The sequence below is a fragment of the Cyprinus carpio genome, chromosome B3, assembly GCF_018340385.1.
Source record: "Cyprinus carpio isolate SPL01 chromosome B3, ASM1834038v1, whole genome shotgun sequence".
Classification (NCBI taxonomy): domain Eukaryota; kingdom Metazoa; phylum Chordata; class Actinopteri; order Cypriniformes; family Cyprinidae; genus Cyprinus; species Cyprinus carpio.
Genome location: NC_056599.1, coordinates 31,789,571 through 31,807,952, shown reverse-complemented (window position 1 = coordinate 31,807,952; position 18,382 = coordinate 31,789,571). Strand labels below are relative to the sequence as shown.

The 18,382-nt window shown below is 35.4% G+C and overlaps 2 protein-coding genes across 3 annotated transcripts; one reads left to right on the top strand and one right to left on the bottom strand.

Moving 5' to 3' along the window:
- Positions 1 to 4,483: 4,483 nt before the first annotated feature.
- LOC122136587 (kinetochore protein Spc24-like) lies at positions 4,484 to 11,804 on the top strand. Of its 2 annotated transcripts, XM_042720799.1 has the most exons (7): positions 4,484 to 4,505; positions 4,594 to 4,663; positions 5,620 to 5,813; positions 5,930 to 6,074; positions 6,770 to 6,874; positions 11,419 to 11,495; positions 11,589 to 11,804. In XM_042720799.1, the coding sequence occupies exons 1-7, from the start codon at positions 4,499 to 4,501 to the stop codon at positions 11,693 to 11,695; spliced, it is 705 nt and encodes a 234-aa protein (XP_042576733.1). In that variant the 5' UTR covers positions 4,484 to 4,498; the 3' UTR covers positions 11,696 to 11,804. The 2 variants fall into 2 exon arrangements, with proteins under 2 accessions (XP_042576733.1, XP_042576734.1); XM_042720800.1 differs by lacking the exons at positions 4,484 to 4,505; positions 4,594 to 4,663 and adding an exon at positions 4,673 to 4,805.
- Positions 11,805 to 13,326: 1,522 nt separating this feature from the next.
- On the bottom strand, positions 13,327 to 17,316 carry LOC109059912 (sphingosine 1-phosphate receptor 1-like). The gene is made up of 2 exons (XM_042720798.1): positions 17,124 to 17,316; positions 13,327 to 15,741 (listed from the first exon to the last, which is right to left on the bottom strand). The coding sequence occupies exon 2, from the start codon at positions 15,515 to 15,517 to the stop codon at positions 14,318 to 14,320; it is 1,200 nt and encodes a 399-aa protein (XP_042576732.1). The 5' UTR covers positions 15,518 to 15,741; positions 17,124 to 17,316; the 3' UTR covers positions 13,327 to 14,317.
- Between the last annotated feature and the right edge of the window lie 1,066 nt (positions 17,317 to 18,382).

Sequence of the window (18,382 nt, the reverse complement as noted above, 5' to 3'; positions counted from 1 at the left end):
TCCTCTGTTACATTGCTAAAATAATACTCAATTACAAGTAAAAGTACTGGTGTCAAAAAAGTACTTAAGTAAAAGTACAAAGTACTCCTCTCAAAAATTTACTCAGAGTACTAATTACTAGTTACTTTTTAGACAGTGATATTTAATTACCAAAAATATATCATATCAAAGACCTATGTGGATAATAGCAACTTTGAACAAAACCAACTTTTATCTTATTGTCAAAGTATGTGAATTAGTGGTCATGATACAGGAATTTCTAACTTCAGTACCTTGGTTGAATAGGAGTAGTAAAAGGGGTCCTATCATGCTCTTTTAATAAAGTCTTGATTTCATTTTGACAGTGGTACTAGAACATGCTCTCATGCTTGGTGGTTCGAAAAATGCATTATTTTTCACATAATTTACATTATTACAATACCTTTCTCCCCCATCCTGGCACAAACAGCTTGATTAGTTCCGGGTTTGGTGAAGGCCCACCTTCCAAAAAAACGAAACGTGTTGTAATTGGTTAGCTGTCCCAGTGCGTAGTAATTGGCGAACAGCTCAGACGGTGTTTCAGTACTGCCCCGCCCCTTGCCAAAGCAGCAAGTTCTGTCTGCTCCAGTATAGTTATGATGGCATCAATATTGTCATATCAATTTGAGCCGGATTCAGACCCTGAGAATATTAAACAAGAGGATCACACAGAACCTTTGCACGCACGGATATTGCAGGACATATTAGAGGGGGTAACATTATTGTTATTTTTTTTGGCTAAATCACGTTTTAGATAGGATGTCAAAAACTGCTTAAAAACAACTGCATTGACTATGTACAGATAAACCAGCACTGTAATGTCTCATGACTCCCCTAAAAACTTGACACTACAGCAGCACAACTTTGCTTCTTTGTCGTCGTCTTGTCTGATCCACTCAGCCAAGCGTTCGAACCATGACCTCACCCCTCCCCACCAACCAACCATTTCCGTAGGCGGGATTTATTTTAATGATATTCTAATGGGCTGCTTTGTGACATCACAAACCCCGGAAAACAACATTGTAGTTCAAACTATTTTTTGTAGTTCTTGAAAAGGGATTTTTTTTTTAAATCTCCCTTTGGAGTCAACTTTGAGATTTATAACTTTGTAGATCTTTTTTATGCCCAAACATACACACTACACACTGACTAAAATAAAAAATACAAATAAAAAAGCATAATAGGACCCCTTTAAGAATATCTGCTTGTTACGACTGCCATCTTGCTTCACCGCTTCTGGGTCCTAACGCTCTGCCAGACGCCCCCTCAGAAAACAACAAACTGTGTGCATATACACACTCATGATGTCATGTAATACTGAAAAATTATAACCCCTAACCTTTATCTCCATACTGAAATCTCAGATGGCCTGACAGTGATTCAGCTAAAATATTAGTGTCTAAGACACTGTGAGTACGGAGACTGAAGTGTGCACAGCGAAGTTTTAAACGCTTAGCTTAAATATGTAATATTAATTAAAAAGTGCTCATAAATGCTGCGGAGATAGTATTCTCAAGTGAAATGAGTAGAGGCTTGGACCAGAAACAGCAGTCCTAACATCATGACTTAACAAGAGGATTCTCCCAAGCCATCAAACTGACTTCATCAGAGCAAGAACGCCATTCCAGAGCCGCAAGCGATGGCAGACTATTTTTTCTCAGTGTATTGGCTTGCATGGTTCAGTTGTTCGCCACAAGACTAGTACTGTGCACTAAAAAAAGCAAGTAGGGTTATTTTTGATTTCATAATGTACAATCATTTTCAATACCATTGGTAAAACTATCCCATACTGTATATTGCCATATAGACATTTTAATATTTTTTTGTCCATCCATTTTTTTTTCAAGGCACTCATTATTTCAAGATTTGAAATTGGTTTAATCCAAGTCCAAGTATTTTTGGATCAATTACCATTACAAAAATCTCAATCTTAAACATTTGCTCATTCTGTGTGTTTGTGTCTTTAAAATAGGGTAACTTACAGCACAAGGAAGCTTGATTTCAAACTGAATTGAAAAAAAAAAAAAAAAAAAAAGACAAGTAGGCCTACACAATCAGTAATAAAATTATTAAACAAATGACCTCAATTCAGTTGAGGTATTCAAAATATGACAACACTGAATTTTGGTAAGCAGTGATTTAAGAGCCATATACAGTAGCCTATGTTAGGCCTATTTTTGTAGATAAATGGAACATCAGATGGCTTTGACCTGTAATGACTGTACAATGAAGTGATGCAGTTAGGCAGACTAGGATATTAATATGTAGCCTACAAATCAGACAAATATCCTATTCAAACACATTTCTAGCACAAATGTACGTGGTAAAGAAATTAAAAGTTTCATCTTTGTTTAAAGACTTTCTGGTGCATTCCACTTACAGACAATAACATTTCTAGAAGGATATTCGTGGATCTATTCTGAATGTTTTGATAACTTTTGACAAAGTTTAATCCAGGAGCAAAGAGAAATAATTTCTACTTTAAAAGCACAGAGAGATCGCGACTGCACACAGTCTGCGCACAAGCAGTTCATTTGTATAAGTTAGTCCTATTTTGAGATATCGCATCCAGTTTTCTGCGATTACATGACAGCGTTCTCATGTTACAAAAAGCGCTCGCCACATTTGCGCGGGAATTATTAAAATTATGCGGAATACCTGCAATCCCGCGCAGATATTCAGACTGTAATTGACAGGAGACGGATGACCGTCAAACTCACTCGGAGAGGAGAGAGAGACGCAGATTGTATCTGTGTATATTCAGATACTGTGGAAAATGAGTAATGGAACCGTGTCAGATATTTCAGTATCGGTATCAAAATATAGATATTTATGATGACACTACCATGTAGTTTGTTTCTCCAAGCTCTGAGTCCATAAATGACGCTGAGCTCCGTCACTGTCTGATCAGCTCTTCACCTGACACCTGCTGCAGCGGCGCTATTCCAGGTTCAGATATCAGCGCTTTTATTGGTCCCTTTACGATCGGATATCTTTATTGGCTGCTGAAGTGCCTTCAAAAGTTTGAATATCAATTCAAATTGTGGGCGTACTCAGTAACGAACTGTGATTTAAAAGTAATGAAGTAGATTATTTTGCTTAATTTGTACTTTAAGTACAAGTAAAAGTACAGCTTTAAAAATGTAAAAAAAAAAGCACAAATACCCGAATAAGAAACTAAATCACAACTTTAACTTATGCATCTAACCAAGTAAGTCATATTCAAAGACTTGTTAGGAAAACCTGACAAGCAACTTTCGTTTTTTTTCATTTATGTTCACTGTATTCACCAGTGCAATGATTGACACTCTGTCTGCTCACAGTTAATAGCCAATCAGTGCAAAAATATAAGCGCTGGAGCATAATTTGCCAAATATTCTGCCCCTTCTCACACGCCTTTTTTTAACATGATTTTTCTTCAATGAGGATTTGGAGAAAAATCACATTCAAAAAGAATGTGCGTGACGCTGTAATCCAAGCAATGATAGTAGTAGATGTAGAGGAGTGGGATGACTTTCTTTCCTTTATAAGGCAGCCTAATTTTTTTATTAATTTTTTTTTTTACAATGTAAAAATTTGTATCAATGTTTTGTTATCACTGTAATAAAAAACAAGTAAGCCTACAGTATATAGTAGGCCTATAGCCTACTAATACTAAAAGTATATTTGTTTTTTATATTTTATATTTGGCCTTTTCCATCTCTCCAATCCTACTCTGCTCACAGGTGATTGGACATGAGTTTTGTTCCCGCTTTGTTGCCGTTTGCTGATTTTTGTAAAATAACTTATGTTTTTGCTTTTCAGATAAAAGGGTAATTTCAGTTTAATATGTTGCAGGCTCAGTTATTGGAAATAAATAATTGATAATAAATAATTTTGATGATAAATTATCAAAAAATATTGGGCTTGTTTTTGAAGCTGCGGTTGCTTATGATGTTCATTTCAATACAACCCACATGAAAAAATACTATAGTAATTAGTGTTTTTGAATCATACTATAGTAAACTGTATTATAGTGTGTATATATTACAGTTTTTACAACACTTTGTTAATGAATGCTACAGCATACTGTAGTAGTGTTAACTAGTGAACTGATAAACTAATAAATACTGTAGTATACTTCAGTTTTAGTTCAAACTTAGTACAGTATATTGGGCAATTTGTTTATATTACCACTGCAGCTATAATTCAAGTACTTTACTACAGGATGGTTCAAAAACACTATAGTACTTACTATAGTATTTTATTCATAGATATATTTCAAATTACGTGGCATTTATTTTTAAACAATGTTCGTGTATCATTATGTCATAATGAGAAATGAACGTAGTTTGTTTAGGGATACACCTAAAACACAACATCTTGCATCGCGCTTTGTTTTTGATTTTTGACTAGCGCGGTTTAGGTATCTCGAATAGTTGCCTGACTGTAGATTTAGCGTCTGTTTAAAATAACCTTGAATACATTAGAAGAACACATTATGGATTGTATGTATCATGTAATGTATCAAAACATTGATTGTGATGAGGGTGAAAACAAAAGCTTGAAGTATTGAAGCTGTTTTTTTTTATTCAGGCGCGTTTCTGGAAAGCGCCCCAAGTAACAGGCGCCAGTTTGAAATCCGGATAAACGGCGCATGCAGAAGGTGAGGCTATTTACTCTGAAATATATTGCAATAAACCACTATATTGTATGTTTTATCAGTAAGTGTTGTTTAGATCAGTGTTTTAAAGCGCCGTCTTGACTAAATCGGTAAATTAGTGCATTTGTGGATGCGTTATTAGCAGGTTTGTTTTGAGATGATGTTGTTCATGTTTGCTCAACAGCAGTCTGTACGATAATTGTAATATTAAATAATATTTCGTACTAGACTATATACTTTAACAGCTAATAGAGCTACTGAATTATGATTTGCAGTTATTTTTGTTTTAAGAGGTTTCGTTGAATGTGTTAAAATAAAACATCAATAAAAATGCGTTTAGTGTAAGAAGTAATGTTTTGCATTGTATGCCGTGTATGGCGTTTTATATATATATATATATATATATATATATATATATACATATATATATATATATATATATATATATATATAGCTGTAGATGAATGAGATATTTAATAAAAATATAGATTTTTTTTTTTGCACTAAAAATATTAATATTTAGCATTGCTAAAAAAAAGTTAATTTGGTGACAGTGAAAATGTTGGCAAGAACGCGAGTATTATTGTTTGTATATTAAAAAAAATCTTGAGCACTGAATAATAACTAACATATACAGCAAAACTTTAAATAAAAAGTAGCATTCATGTTTCTGATTTGAAGTCCAGTTAAAATGCATTGACTGTAACTCAATATAAAATATTTATCCGTTTTATTATTAATATTTATATTTATTTTCTGCAGTTTACCACTGCTTTAGCTTGTTTAGTGATCAGTTTTTGTATAAATGTGCCATTGATTGTGTACTGTGAAGCTTGTCAGCTATGACATACTGCTTGCCTCATTTGTAAGTTGCTTTTGGTGAATGTATCTGCTAAATAAAAAGAAAGTGCTGTCGCGGCATATAGCTTCACCTCTGTATGTGCTGCATGTTTCTGCAGGAGCGTTATTAATGCAGACATGTCCCAGAACGATGCGATGCATAAGGATGACCTTGAGAAATCAGGGGAAGCGTTGATCGAGTTCATCGAGAGCAGCAAGGCAGAGAGCATTCTTCGAGGAGCGCGAGAGAAGCTGCAGGAGTTCTTTGACCACCACGTCCTGACCAAGAAGACCACAACCGAGCTCTTAAATGGTATTACTTTAGGACCAATGCTAACTTTTAACTTACTAATTAATATTAACTTAACAAAATACACTAAAAAATAATGCTAAATACATTTTATTTTCCGTCTTGTCTTTGTTTTAAAGATCTTGTACATGCGGAGGAAGTGGTCGGCCAGAAGCTTCTGGATTTAGAGCAGCTTAAGAGCCAAATGGCACAGGAGGTCGAGAGGATGGAGCAGGAAGTACAGCGGAGCCTCTCCAAAAGCCAAATCCTGGACTCGGAGCAGGAGTATCCTTCAAGTACGATGTTCCCCTTGAGACCCGAACCAGCTCTCATTATAATAATTGGCCATATCAGAATCAGAACAACCTTCATTTGCAAAACTATTTAACAAACAAAAAAACACACACACACATTGTAGCATAATCTTTAACAACACTAACACACGCACGCACACAACACTAACACACACACTATGTTTTCCAGGAGCTCTGGATACAACACACACACACACACACACACACGAGGAAGTCGTTGTGTTTTCCAGGAGCTCTGGATACATGCATACATATAACACAAGAGAATAGAAAGAACATTTAAATGAAAATGATGTAAAATAAAAAATAATTTAAAAATAATAAAGTAATACACATCAAGATCAGTAGGATTATGTACAGATGTGTGCGTTTATGTACTTTTATACATCTGTAAGTAAAAAAAAAGTTAAATATGTATAAATTGATGTTGTAGGTAAGATGACCAAGACACTGGAAATTTCAGTGCGATGCACACAGATTTGCTGATTGTTAAAATGATTTTAGCACTGACAGGCTCACTAATCTCAAGCTGATCTCAGGTATGATCTGTTTTGTTTTATTTTTATTTTACCAAAACATGGGTGTCGCTCAGTTCTCTTTTTGATTATGAACTTTGTTGCTCTTCAGTTTGGTTGTTGCCTGTAGTTTCCCTAACGCATGGGTCAGATTCTTGCTGAAAGAGCTGGAAAGACTCCGAGATACTGAGCAAGAAATTCAAACTCTGCAACAGGAAGTGGATGAGGACACGACCGAGGTCATTCCTTCAGCCATGTAAGCAAGCACTGAGCTGGCTGTACTTCACCTCGTGTTTCTAACATTATTCAATGCTCCATCATGTACAGGCTTGTGGAGTATCGGAATACATGTACCTTAGTTATGCATTTAAAATACTAAATATGTGTAACCATGTCATTATAATTACATTTTTATAGGTAGTAATCAAATTACAGTTACATTCGAAAAGTTTTTTTTTTTTTTTTTTCAAAGTGATTACTTTTTGTTTCATTTAAACATTATTGAACAGGAGGCCAAAGATAAGGAGGCTGCAGATGTTCAGGTAGCTAGCTTGAAGCCAGTGGGGCTGTCGCAAGAACAGGTCCAGTCTAGTCAAACCAGGTGTAAGAAAGTTTATGGTACATACAAGGGGGTGATGTGCGTGTGGTTTCTATAAAGGGAACAGATATACAGGGTTTCAGTTTACCAATAAGCAGTGCTAAATAAGGTACAAGGCAACCACAATGTTCCATCTACTGCACATTAAATAACTAAAGCACATGCCTAAACCAGAACTAGAGCAAGCATGAAAATAAACACATTTAGGCCAAACTTATATCATACAAAATAATATTTAGCATCAAACAAAGGCACTTAGATGGTCAGTTATGCACACGCAGGAAAAACAGAAAGAAAGGAGTAAAACTCAGTCCTCTGCACAGTATAACCACATGCAACAATAAAGCGCAAGCTGTGGACTCATCTAAAGTCTGTGAGATTGTTCTAATTGGCTTGAGATTGATTGAGTGGGTGGAGCTTGGGGCTAACAGGGAACTGAACATGCTAAGAGGGGTGTGGCTTAGGGACACAAACACTTTGCAACAATTATCGTAAACTAAAGAGTAAATAATGTAAACAGAAACTGGTGATTTGCTGCTCATAAGTTTCATACCCCTTGCAGATACCCCATCCACAATTTCAATATTTTTTACAAAATAAGAGGATCATAAAAATAGCATGTTATTTTTATTTAGCTATTCAACGTAACAGATGTTTACATATATACTCCACATGACAAAATGACTCAATTTATAAAAAATGCCCCATTCAAAAATTCACAAGCCCTTGAATCTTACCTATCTGTCATTACTTGTACGATCCACGACTCTTTTCATGTTTTGTGATAGTTGTCTGTGAGTCCCTTGTTTATTCTGAGCAATTAAAGGATTAGTTCACTTCCAGAATAAAATCAACATTTCCTGATAATTTACTCATCCCCTTGTCATCCAGGATTGTTCACTCACAAAGAAATTAAGGTTTTTGAAATTCCAGTATTTTTCACCATATAGTGTAATGGTTCCCAGTGGGTTGAAGGTCCAAATCGCAGTTTCAATGCAGCTTAAAAGAGCTCTATACGATCACAGCCGAGGAATTAGCATCTTATCTAGCGAAACGATTTGTCATTTTCTAAAACGCTAAATAAATAAAAAATTATATTCTTTTTAAACTATGAATGCTTGTCTTGCACTAGCTATGCGATGCTATGCATTAAGTATTCATGTAGGAAAAGTCACACACGGTTATTTCTTAGTCTGTGTACTCCGGTTTTAAAAGGTAGGTTAGGGAGAAAAACTCATTTTCTCCTCAACTTCAAAATCATCTGTCATCGATGTTTTACCTTTTCTTGTAAAGGGCGTTTGACTTTCTTTGCATGTTCGCTTTGTAAACACTGGGTCGGTACTTTTGCTTACATCACGTGTGCGAGATTATGTAATGTGTGAGGTCAAGCTAGTGCAAGACGAGCATTTATGGTAACAAAGTATATACATTTTTATTGTTTTTAGAAAATGACAAATCGTTTCGCTAGATAAAACACTTATTCCTCAGCTGGAATTGTGTAGAGCCCTTTGAAGCTGTATTGAAATTGCAATTTGGACCTTCGACCCATTGGGAACCATAGAAATCCACTATATAGAGAAAAAAATATTCTCTAATTTCTTTGCAACTGAAGAAAGAAAGACATGGGCATCTTGGATGACATGGGGGTGAGTAAAGGAAGTGAACTAATCCTTCTTCAGAAGAATCCTCCAGCTCCTGCATGCTCTCAGATTTCTCAGAACCCTTTCCAGCAATGACTGTATGATTTTAAGATCCATCCTTTTACACTATGAACAGTTGAGGGGCTCATACACAAATATTACAGGTGAAAATCTACTGATGCTTAAGAAGGAAACAAACAGCATTAAAAGCAGGGGGTGTAAACTTTTGAACAGGATGATGTGTGCATTTTACTAATTTTGTTTAAAGATTTTTTTTTTTTTCCATTTAGTACATGCCCTTCAGAAGCTGTTTACATGTTTCCCAGAAAACTAAATAACCACAATTTACCCTGTTCATCCAATTCAGAAACTTTACACACCCCAGCTCTTAATGCATTATGTTGCCTTCTTGAGCGTCAGTAATTTTTAAGTAATCTGCATTTTTTTGCATTCATGAAATATTGTGGAAATTTGATGTTATTAAAAATAATATGCCGTGGAAAATCAAGTTCTATGTTTGGTGGATGTTATTTTTCCATAGAGCAGCGAATTTCCTATAAAATTTCAAATCAATTTTTTCAAAGGTTGTAACGAAATTAAGTATTCTTTTGATACTTTTTGAATACTAATTTAGAGAGAGATTTCTCAAGATTTCTGAAAAGTATTATAAAGAAAAAATAATTTCTATAAAATTAACGTGCAGCATATTTAAAAAATACAGGGATCGATGGTTTGTAACTTGCGTTAACATGAAGTGAGTTTCTCTTTCGGTGTGAACAGGCGTTTTGTTTGTTCATACTGCTTTTTTGTTTCAGTCTTGGTTTGCTTAATCCTTAAACGTTACTTTTATTGCACTTTTATTGTATTGTTTCTTGTTTTTGCTGGTGAACAAAATCCTAATTTCTAGAATTTATTGACATGACAAAAATGAAAAACTCTTTAACTGAAACTATGGAGATATGTTAGTGATGTATGTTTATTTTTAAAGATGTGAGTATATTTAGTTAGCTAATTTATAAATCACTCATTTTGTGTAGCTCCTGCCTAAGGTTTATTTAAATATTTGTAATAGATGTTTTTAAATATAAAGTGCGAGGATGTACGATATAACATACTTTATATTCAGATATGGTTTCATTTTCATTCAGAATGATTTTATATCATTTCCCAGAGCTCGTCACTTGCCTATTTTTTCCTCATCTTTTCACTACACGACTTTTACTATTTCTAATTTCAATACTTTGGGATGTTTAATGTCTGCCAGTGCATACGGATGGATATTCTATTAAAAGCCTTGTCGTTTTACTCTGTTTGCGTGACCAATTTAACCTTTTCTCGTCTAACTACAAAAATGAGTCACGTCATGGCCTTGAGTTCTGTGTTTGGTGGATGTCTTTTTTTCCCTCGAAGACCATTTGTGTTACATACCTTAGTATTATAAAGTATTTAGATTAGGTTACATAACTTGTGTAATCTAACAAAATAGGTTACAAATTATTATTTAAAGCATGTATTTTGTAATCTGTAGGAAAATACATTTTAAAAGTACCCTGATCATGTACAGTACAGTTCAAAAGGGTTTTTTAATGCAGTCTCTTGTGGTCACAAAGCACTCAAAAATTTGGTTGAAGCACAGTAAAAACAGTAATACTGTGAAATATTATTACCATTTAAAAAAAAAAAATGGTTTCCTTTTTTAAAATGTTTGTTCTTGAATAATTCATTACTCCAGTCTTCAGTGTCACATGATCCTTCAGAAATCATTCTAATATGCTGATTTGCTGCTCAAGAACCATCTATTGTTTTTGTTTTTTTACGATTTATTTTTGGCGTTTTTTGACTTTATTATTATAGGACAGTGTAGAAGTGACAGGAAGTGAAGTGGGAGAGAGGTGGTGTGGAAGGCAAGATCGCTGGCCTGGAAATGTCCTCGAGCCGTGATTAGATGTCGGCATGCTGCCCACAAAGCTATCGGCACTGACAAAACTTTTTAATATTTTTGTGGAACCCATGACTCGTTTTTTTCAGAATTCAGGAATAGAATGTTCAAAAGAACAGCATTTATATAAAATCTTTTGGAATACTTTTAATGTCTTTACTGTCCCTTTTGATCAATTTAATGCAATTTATTACTCATTTCTTTCAAAAACTAATTTTTTAAAAAATAACGACACCAACACAATTTTCAAATGCTAGAGCATGTCATTATGACAGTCACCAGGTTCACATGGTCATGCAAAACCTGAACATTTTGGGACATTTTTAATTTGTTCAAAAAAGTCATGAACTTTTCTTTAGATGAGTATGCTTTATTTTAGTAATGCTGTGAAATATTTCATAGAGCTATAAATGGCTTATTTAGGACAAGCGTTATAATTTTTTTTAAATGGAAAAACTGTTAACAGTATATAATTACAAAAAAAAAAAAAAGTGGTGGAAAGTCATCGTCTGATTACCCTGTCAGTAATATGTTGATGCCGGTGTTTTGCTAGACTGCTTTGAAATGATCATGTCCACTAAAAAAAGTCTGTTTTGTATTGTTTTGCTGCTCACTTGATTTAGATACATCGCTCAGCTCTACTATAAAGTAACCAAGATAAAGTTGGAGGTGGACACAGAGCCACACATACTGAGAGGAGGTAATCCTGACACATTTACTGTATATGATGATGATGATGAATGTAACGGTTTCATGTTCTAGACTGTATGAAACCCCTTTTGTCTCTTGGCAGTTCACTACGGCATGGATGTGGCAACCCCCATTAACATAGACACATCCACCCGCTCAGCCTGTGAGATCAGCGATGACCTGTGGAGCCTGGTTACTACTGAATGGTAGACCAGGTGCACATGAACAGTGTTAGCTAAATTACTGTTTGTTTTTATGTGTATGTGTCTTTATAATTATTCTGTTTTGTAATTCTGTTAATAAATTTGCCTCAGTTGTCCTCTTGACTCTCACACCACAAGATGTCACTGTGCATTCACAAAATTCCCCCTACAGCCTGAAAATGCACTTTTTGCATTACTAAAATAGCATTTTCTGATTTTTGTTGTAATTTGCTCTCTGATAAAAGGCTCACCTTCTATTTCAGTGGAGCTGGGAATTTCCTATGACATTCCTAGGAAACATTGTGATGAAACGTAATGAAGTGTTCTTTTAATACTTATTGAAAAATAATTTATAGTGAGATTTTATTACAAAGAAAAACTAATGAAAAGGACATGCATAATATTTTAAAATATAGGGATCGATGGATTGTAACTTGCATTAACGTGAAAGTGGGTTTCACTTTCGTTTTGTTGTGAACAGGTGTTTTGTTTGTTCATACTGCTTTTTTGTTTCAGTTTTGGCGTGCTTATTTCTTAATAGTTACATATATTTTATAGTATATTTTTTGCTGTCGGACAAAATCCAGTTTTTCAGGATTTATTGACATGCCGCTAAAAATGAAAAACTCTTGAACTGAAACTATGGAGATATGTTAGTGATGCATGTTTGTTTTTAAAGATGTATGTATATTTAGTTAGCTAATTAATAAATCACTCATTTTCTGTAGCTCCTGCCTAAGGTTAATTTAAATATTTTTAATAGATGTATATTTAAATAATATTTAAATATAATGTGCAAGGATGTACAATATAACATATATTCAGATATGGTTTCATTTTCATTCAGAATGATTTTATATCATTTCCCAGAGCTTTGTGTCACTTAGTCACTTGCCTATTTTTTCCTCACCTTTTCTCGCAGTACTTTCACTACACTACTTTCACTGTTTCTAATTTCAATATTTTGGGATGTTTAATATCTGTCAGTGCATATGGATGGGTATTCTTTCCTAGTCATCCTACTCTGTTTGCATGACCAGTTTAACCTTTGCTGGTCTAACTACAAAAATGAGTCACATCATGCCCTTGAGGTGCAGACTTGCTTTTTCTGCTTCGATAAACATCCGGACTGGCACGAGCTTATGACCTTTTTTTCTGTAGGGGTTTTTTGCAAAGACAGAACAGTGAGAAAATTCTGTGTGTGGCTCGTGTGAAAAGACAAAACCACAATATCATTTAGTTTATGCTTGGTTAACATGTGGTGTGAGTGTGATTGAGCCAACTGGAAATCAGCTAGACTCACTGTGAGAGCATTCTTTTCTAATTCTTATATGCACTTTAACCATTTAGTTTTGTGCATTTGCTGTTTTATAACTCTGCTTATTTCCAGAAACATTTGTTCTGAACATAACAGTGGATGGGTTTTCCACTGCATCTGAGCAAAATTGATGTATTTACATACACCTACCTATGTATATTTGTTTCACCCTCTATTTTATTTTTCATGGGAAACAATGGGCAGTGCTTAAAATAAATGTTATCTATACAGTAGAAGCAAACACTAATCTATGTAGTGCAAAATAAATCACTTTTGCTAAAAAAAAAAAAATGGGAATAAACAAAACCAAATAGCAAACGTTCAAGAAAACACTTTTAATTAATGCACTTTTAAAATATTTGTTAAGGCTCATAATTTAGGATCAACAAAACACAATAAACACATGAATGCATCCTTTTCAGTACACAGACAGTTTTACAGAAATGCAATATTGCTTGAATGTCAGTGCTGTTTTATCACTGCTACACATAAATGATGCCATTCCATACAACAAGATAAAAACTTTGTTACAATATTTATAAAATATACAATATTTATTTAACTTGTGCCACTTTAAGTCACTGAGACTATATTTCCTGTATAAGCAAACATAGAAAAGTATAGCATGCTTACATTTTTAAGGGGAGCTTTAACATAAAAACAGTATTTCCCAAAAATACCCTTATAAGAGGAAAACATCTTACAAATTAAGAACAGTCACTTGCCTTGTAGTTTTTATTTGTGTGCATATGTATTGTTAAAATGCCAAAGGACTTACATGCTTGTGTGTGGAGGCTTCAACCCGTCATTTTCTTTGTGTCTTTACACCACAAAGTCTGAACATTTCAACTGCTATTTGGACCAGAGGTGAAAACGACTTGCTATACAAGCTTATTATTTTTGAAAATTCTCACACGAGTCTCATATAACATCAGAAGAGTTCTTTTCAATGCATATTTGCACAATGCATCGCATTCGCTCAATTCAGCTGTACAACTGCTTTTTGTTTTCTGGTTAAAATCCTAGTTTTAAAAAGGCACTTGCAATGCAGTCTGACCCACAAACAATCCGTTTTAAACTGGTATTTATCACAGTAAAAAAAATTCCACTTGTCTGGTCTACCACGCTCTCTGGTAGCCTCGTGGTTTGCTTTAATGCATGTAGAGGAAACCAACTCTGAAGTCCAAAACACAACGTCTCCTGGAATCATACTTAAAGCACCTCATACTTGTCCATTTGGCATTTTTATAAATATTCAACCTGAACCATGAGGCTTGCATTGTCAATTTGAACTTAATGCATTGTTCTTCCTCAGCTCTTCAATATCCTCGGGTAAATAGTTTTAATGGTGGTTGGTGTGAAGTTCCCAGAGGAGACGGTCGTTTCCAAGCCCTCCGGCCTGTGAGACGCCACCTCTACCTTACTGGTGCTACAGTCCAGGAAAGACATGCCAAACTTCTTCACCTGTCCATCTTTTGATATCAGACAGTAGCTGCAGACCAGTCTCAGAATAGCTCTCCGCATGTCTTTACTAGTTAGGGTGTAAATGATGGGGTTTAGGAGCGAGTTGATCATGGCGATACCCAGGAAGTAGTCCGCCTTGAGCAGCACCTCGCAGCTTTGAGCAGGGCAGCAGAAGTCCAGCAGAAGGAGCACAAAGAGAGGCAACCAGCAGGCGATGAAGACCCCGAGAACGATGGTGACTGTCTTTAGCAGAGCCAGATACTTCTGGGACTTCTTGGCCAGACCTTTGCGCTGAGGACCGCAGCCTAACCGCTGGGTGTTGGCCTTCACAATGCGGAAGATGCGCACGTAGAGCACCACAATGGACATCAGCACCAGGCTGAACACGGTAATGCAGAAGAGGATGAAGCTCTTGGCATAAAGAGGCAAGACGGTGGAGCATTCATCCAGCTGTCCAATGCAATTCCAGCCCATGATCGGGAGAATGCCGAGGAGCACTGAAAGAGCCCAACTTGCAACAATCAAACCGAACATTCGGCCACGCTTGGCCCCTTGATACGGCTTCATCCGGACCATCGTGACATGCCGCTCGATAGCTATAGCGAGGAGACTGATGACAGATGCAGAAAGTGTGATAAACACCCCACCTTCTCGTAGAAACCACAGCACTGGAGTCATTTTGAGAGTGTTTGCACCCGAAGTCAGGATGTTCACCATGTAGGTGAAGCCTGCAAGCAAATCAGAGAGCGTCAAGCTGCCCAACAGGTAGTACATGGGCATGTGGAATTTTTTGTTCTTCCATATTGCCACCAAAACAATGGCATTTTCCACCACAATGAGAAGACAGATGATGAGAAACACAATGGCCTCGGGTTTCAGTCCGTCCCGGTATTTGTTCTCTTTCAGCTTTCCAGTGTAGTTGTAATGAGCCACAATGACGGCGTTGCTTTGATACTCCCGAAACATTCTGAGCAGGTAACCTGGAGACGAGGTGATCGATGGCAGAGTTGGAGGAACGGCGGCGCTAGCAGCATATGAAGCTTCCATTCTTCCTGTTTCTTTTGCTGTCCTTAAAGAGGTTTCTTAAGGATCTATGTAGTCCCTCTTATTGCCATATTCCAGCAAAGCACATAAAACAACTCTTAGGAGGATTTAACATAGTAGCAATAAATCCTTGTGTTGTAGGCTCATTTGTGTTGAAATTTTCACTTCTTTCCTTCTTGATGCTCAAATCACAGCTTTGCTATTTCCTCAAAGGCCACCAGAGGGAACTGAAATAAAGCATTAGAAAACAATGGTAAATAATTAGCTGTAGTAAACATATTTTAATGACAAACAAAATATATAAAAGTTCGATTAGAAAAATGAAGCATAACTTTTTTTAAAAGCATACTTAATAGAATATTTAGCATTTATCATGTTCTGTTTCAATTGTTTAATTATTCTTCCATGGTCAATATTTTATTTCAGTGTAGACATAGTAGACAGTAAACAATTTTTATCTAAACAAATGGACATTTTAACAGACTGCATTTAATTAGGAATTCGGAGAAAACAGGAATAATTGTAGAAAATGTAATAAAATCTGTGTTTGAGTTTTAGTATTAGAATTAGTACACTGTAAAACATACAGTACTGTAAAAAAACAAAAAAAACATCTGTAGCCTACTTGTCAAATTTATCTAAAAGAACGGACGTTTTATTCCGGATGTATTTAATTATGACTCTACAATTTAAGGGAAAATAAATAAAAATACTTTGTAATAAAGTAAACCGTGTTTGAGTATCAGTATTAGAATTAGTCAGAAGGCTACACTGTAAAAATACACAGTGCTGTAAAAAAGAAAAACCTAGCAACTGTTGCTGTCAAACCTTTACCATAAAAATTATTACAGTGATGGAGTAGCCTATTATAAAGTATATTTTACAGACACTAAATGTATGTATGTGACATCAAATTATAAAATGTTAATATACCAGCCTAATTGAACTATTAAAATTGTTTGTTAGTGTAAAATGTTGCACTACTTAAAATATAGAGATTTTACAGATAAAACATTACTTTAGTATTGTAGGCTAGCTACTGCAAAAATATACGTAGCCTAATACCTTTTTAAATACACATTTCCTTCGTAGATAGTCATACTTTTTTACTTTATAATTTGTTTTCTAAAAAAAAACATTTGCAGTTAATCTCCATCTATCGTTTATTGCATAAAATATTTACAGTTGCCTTTAGGAAAAACCCAGTTATCAAAATAAGAGGTTTACTTACGCGTTTTTGCATTGTACATTACCGTTTCTTAACCATTATTACCAGCTTTACAACGTAGTTGGACGATCACACGACGCAAACATTTTCTGCAATTATTTTAGTAAATAGTCACATTAGTGTTGCGCGTATCGCGAGCAGAGCATCGTTTACGCACTCGTGCCCACAGGCTGAATAAAGACAAATGTCAATCATTTTATAAACTAGGCTACGAAATGGTCGAAGCAAACTTCAACCAGTGTGTGACTGAAAAAAAAAAGTCCGCATCCATGCAAAACCACGCTAGTTTACATACTGCACCCTCAGTTCTCCTAAACTGACTTTAATCTAGCCTACATTCAAATGTAACCTCGCTTATTCGTGTAAATAAGCGCAGCTTACCGTTTAAGTTGGAAACACTGAATTGTGCTGGAAATGCCAAATCCTCCTCTGCTCCACTATCTCTCCCCCATGTCCTGCGTACAACTGGCCGGCAGCTGAGCTGAGAGCTGAACCTTGGATCAAGACTCGTCCTGAAGTGGGCTGGTCTTGGCATTCGCCTTTTCTCGTCTTCTGTCTGTGGCTGCTGATGCAGCACTTATGGGTAATGCATTGCTTTGCTAACTTGAAGGTACTTTGACATTAAATAGGTCAGTGACGTGTTATTTTTTTATTTTTTATTTTTTGCTCGGATCTATAAAGTTGCATAAAAATACACACTTCATAACGTCAATATACGTGAAGAACTTTGTTGTTCTTTTTGTGAGTTAGAAGCATTTTAATTTATCTTTGTGGGTCTTATAATCAAAAATGTGACGTTAAGAAAACAAACAAAAAATATGTGAAAAACAGATTTGAAATCTTTATTGAAAATAATATTACAAGATTTAAGTACTTTAGTACTTTTTACTTGACCACTTTTGAAACATTATCTTTTTTTAGATTACAGTTAAAAGTTTTGTTTTTAAAAGATTTCTTTTTGTCAGACTTGCATCCTCACCTATTTGCTGCTAATAGTTAACATTAATTCTTCTTTTTTTTTTAAAGAACTCCTGCATTTTTTTACCATTTCTCATCCTCATACTCAAACACAAGACTGATAATTGTAATGCAGGATGTTTCGAGCTTTATTGTCCTCTTCCTTCATTCTGACGTGCAAACAGGCACATAAACAAGTATGACTAAATAAATAAATAAATAACCCTGCTTATTTTGAGTATGTGATGCACAAATACGTAAAACATGAGCAGTCTTGGAAATGCATTTGAATTACATAAGGCAGCGGAGAGTGTGAGTAAGTCAGAAGCCGGATCCTGCTTTCTTAAACAGGAAACTCTGTCATTGTACCTCGAAGGGAGAGGGATTTCCTTGAGAAACACCTATGAGGTCATACTGGGCCGTGCCGAACAAAGCACTCCAGAGGAACACCGTGTCCCCTGTCTGAATGTGGAACAGAATAGCTGCTACTTTAGTTTTTAAAGTAGGTATTATGCAACTATGAGATCTTGAAAACATATGGAGTATGGATTCTTCGTTCTATGACATGAAATAGGAAAAAGTACCGAGCATTGCATGCTTTCATTTTTACTGGCAGACATTAAGCACATGGGAGAGGTCTGGCTTGTTCACTTCTTCACAGTGCCCACATTTTCAGCGCTCTG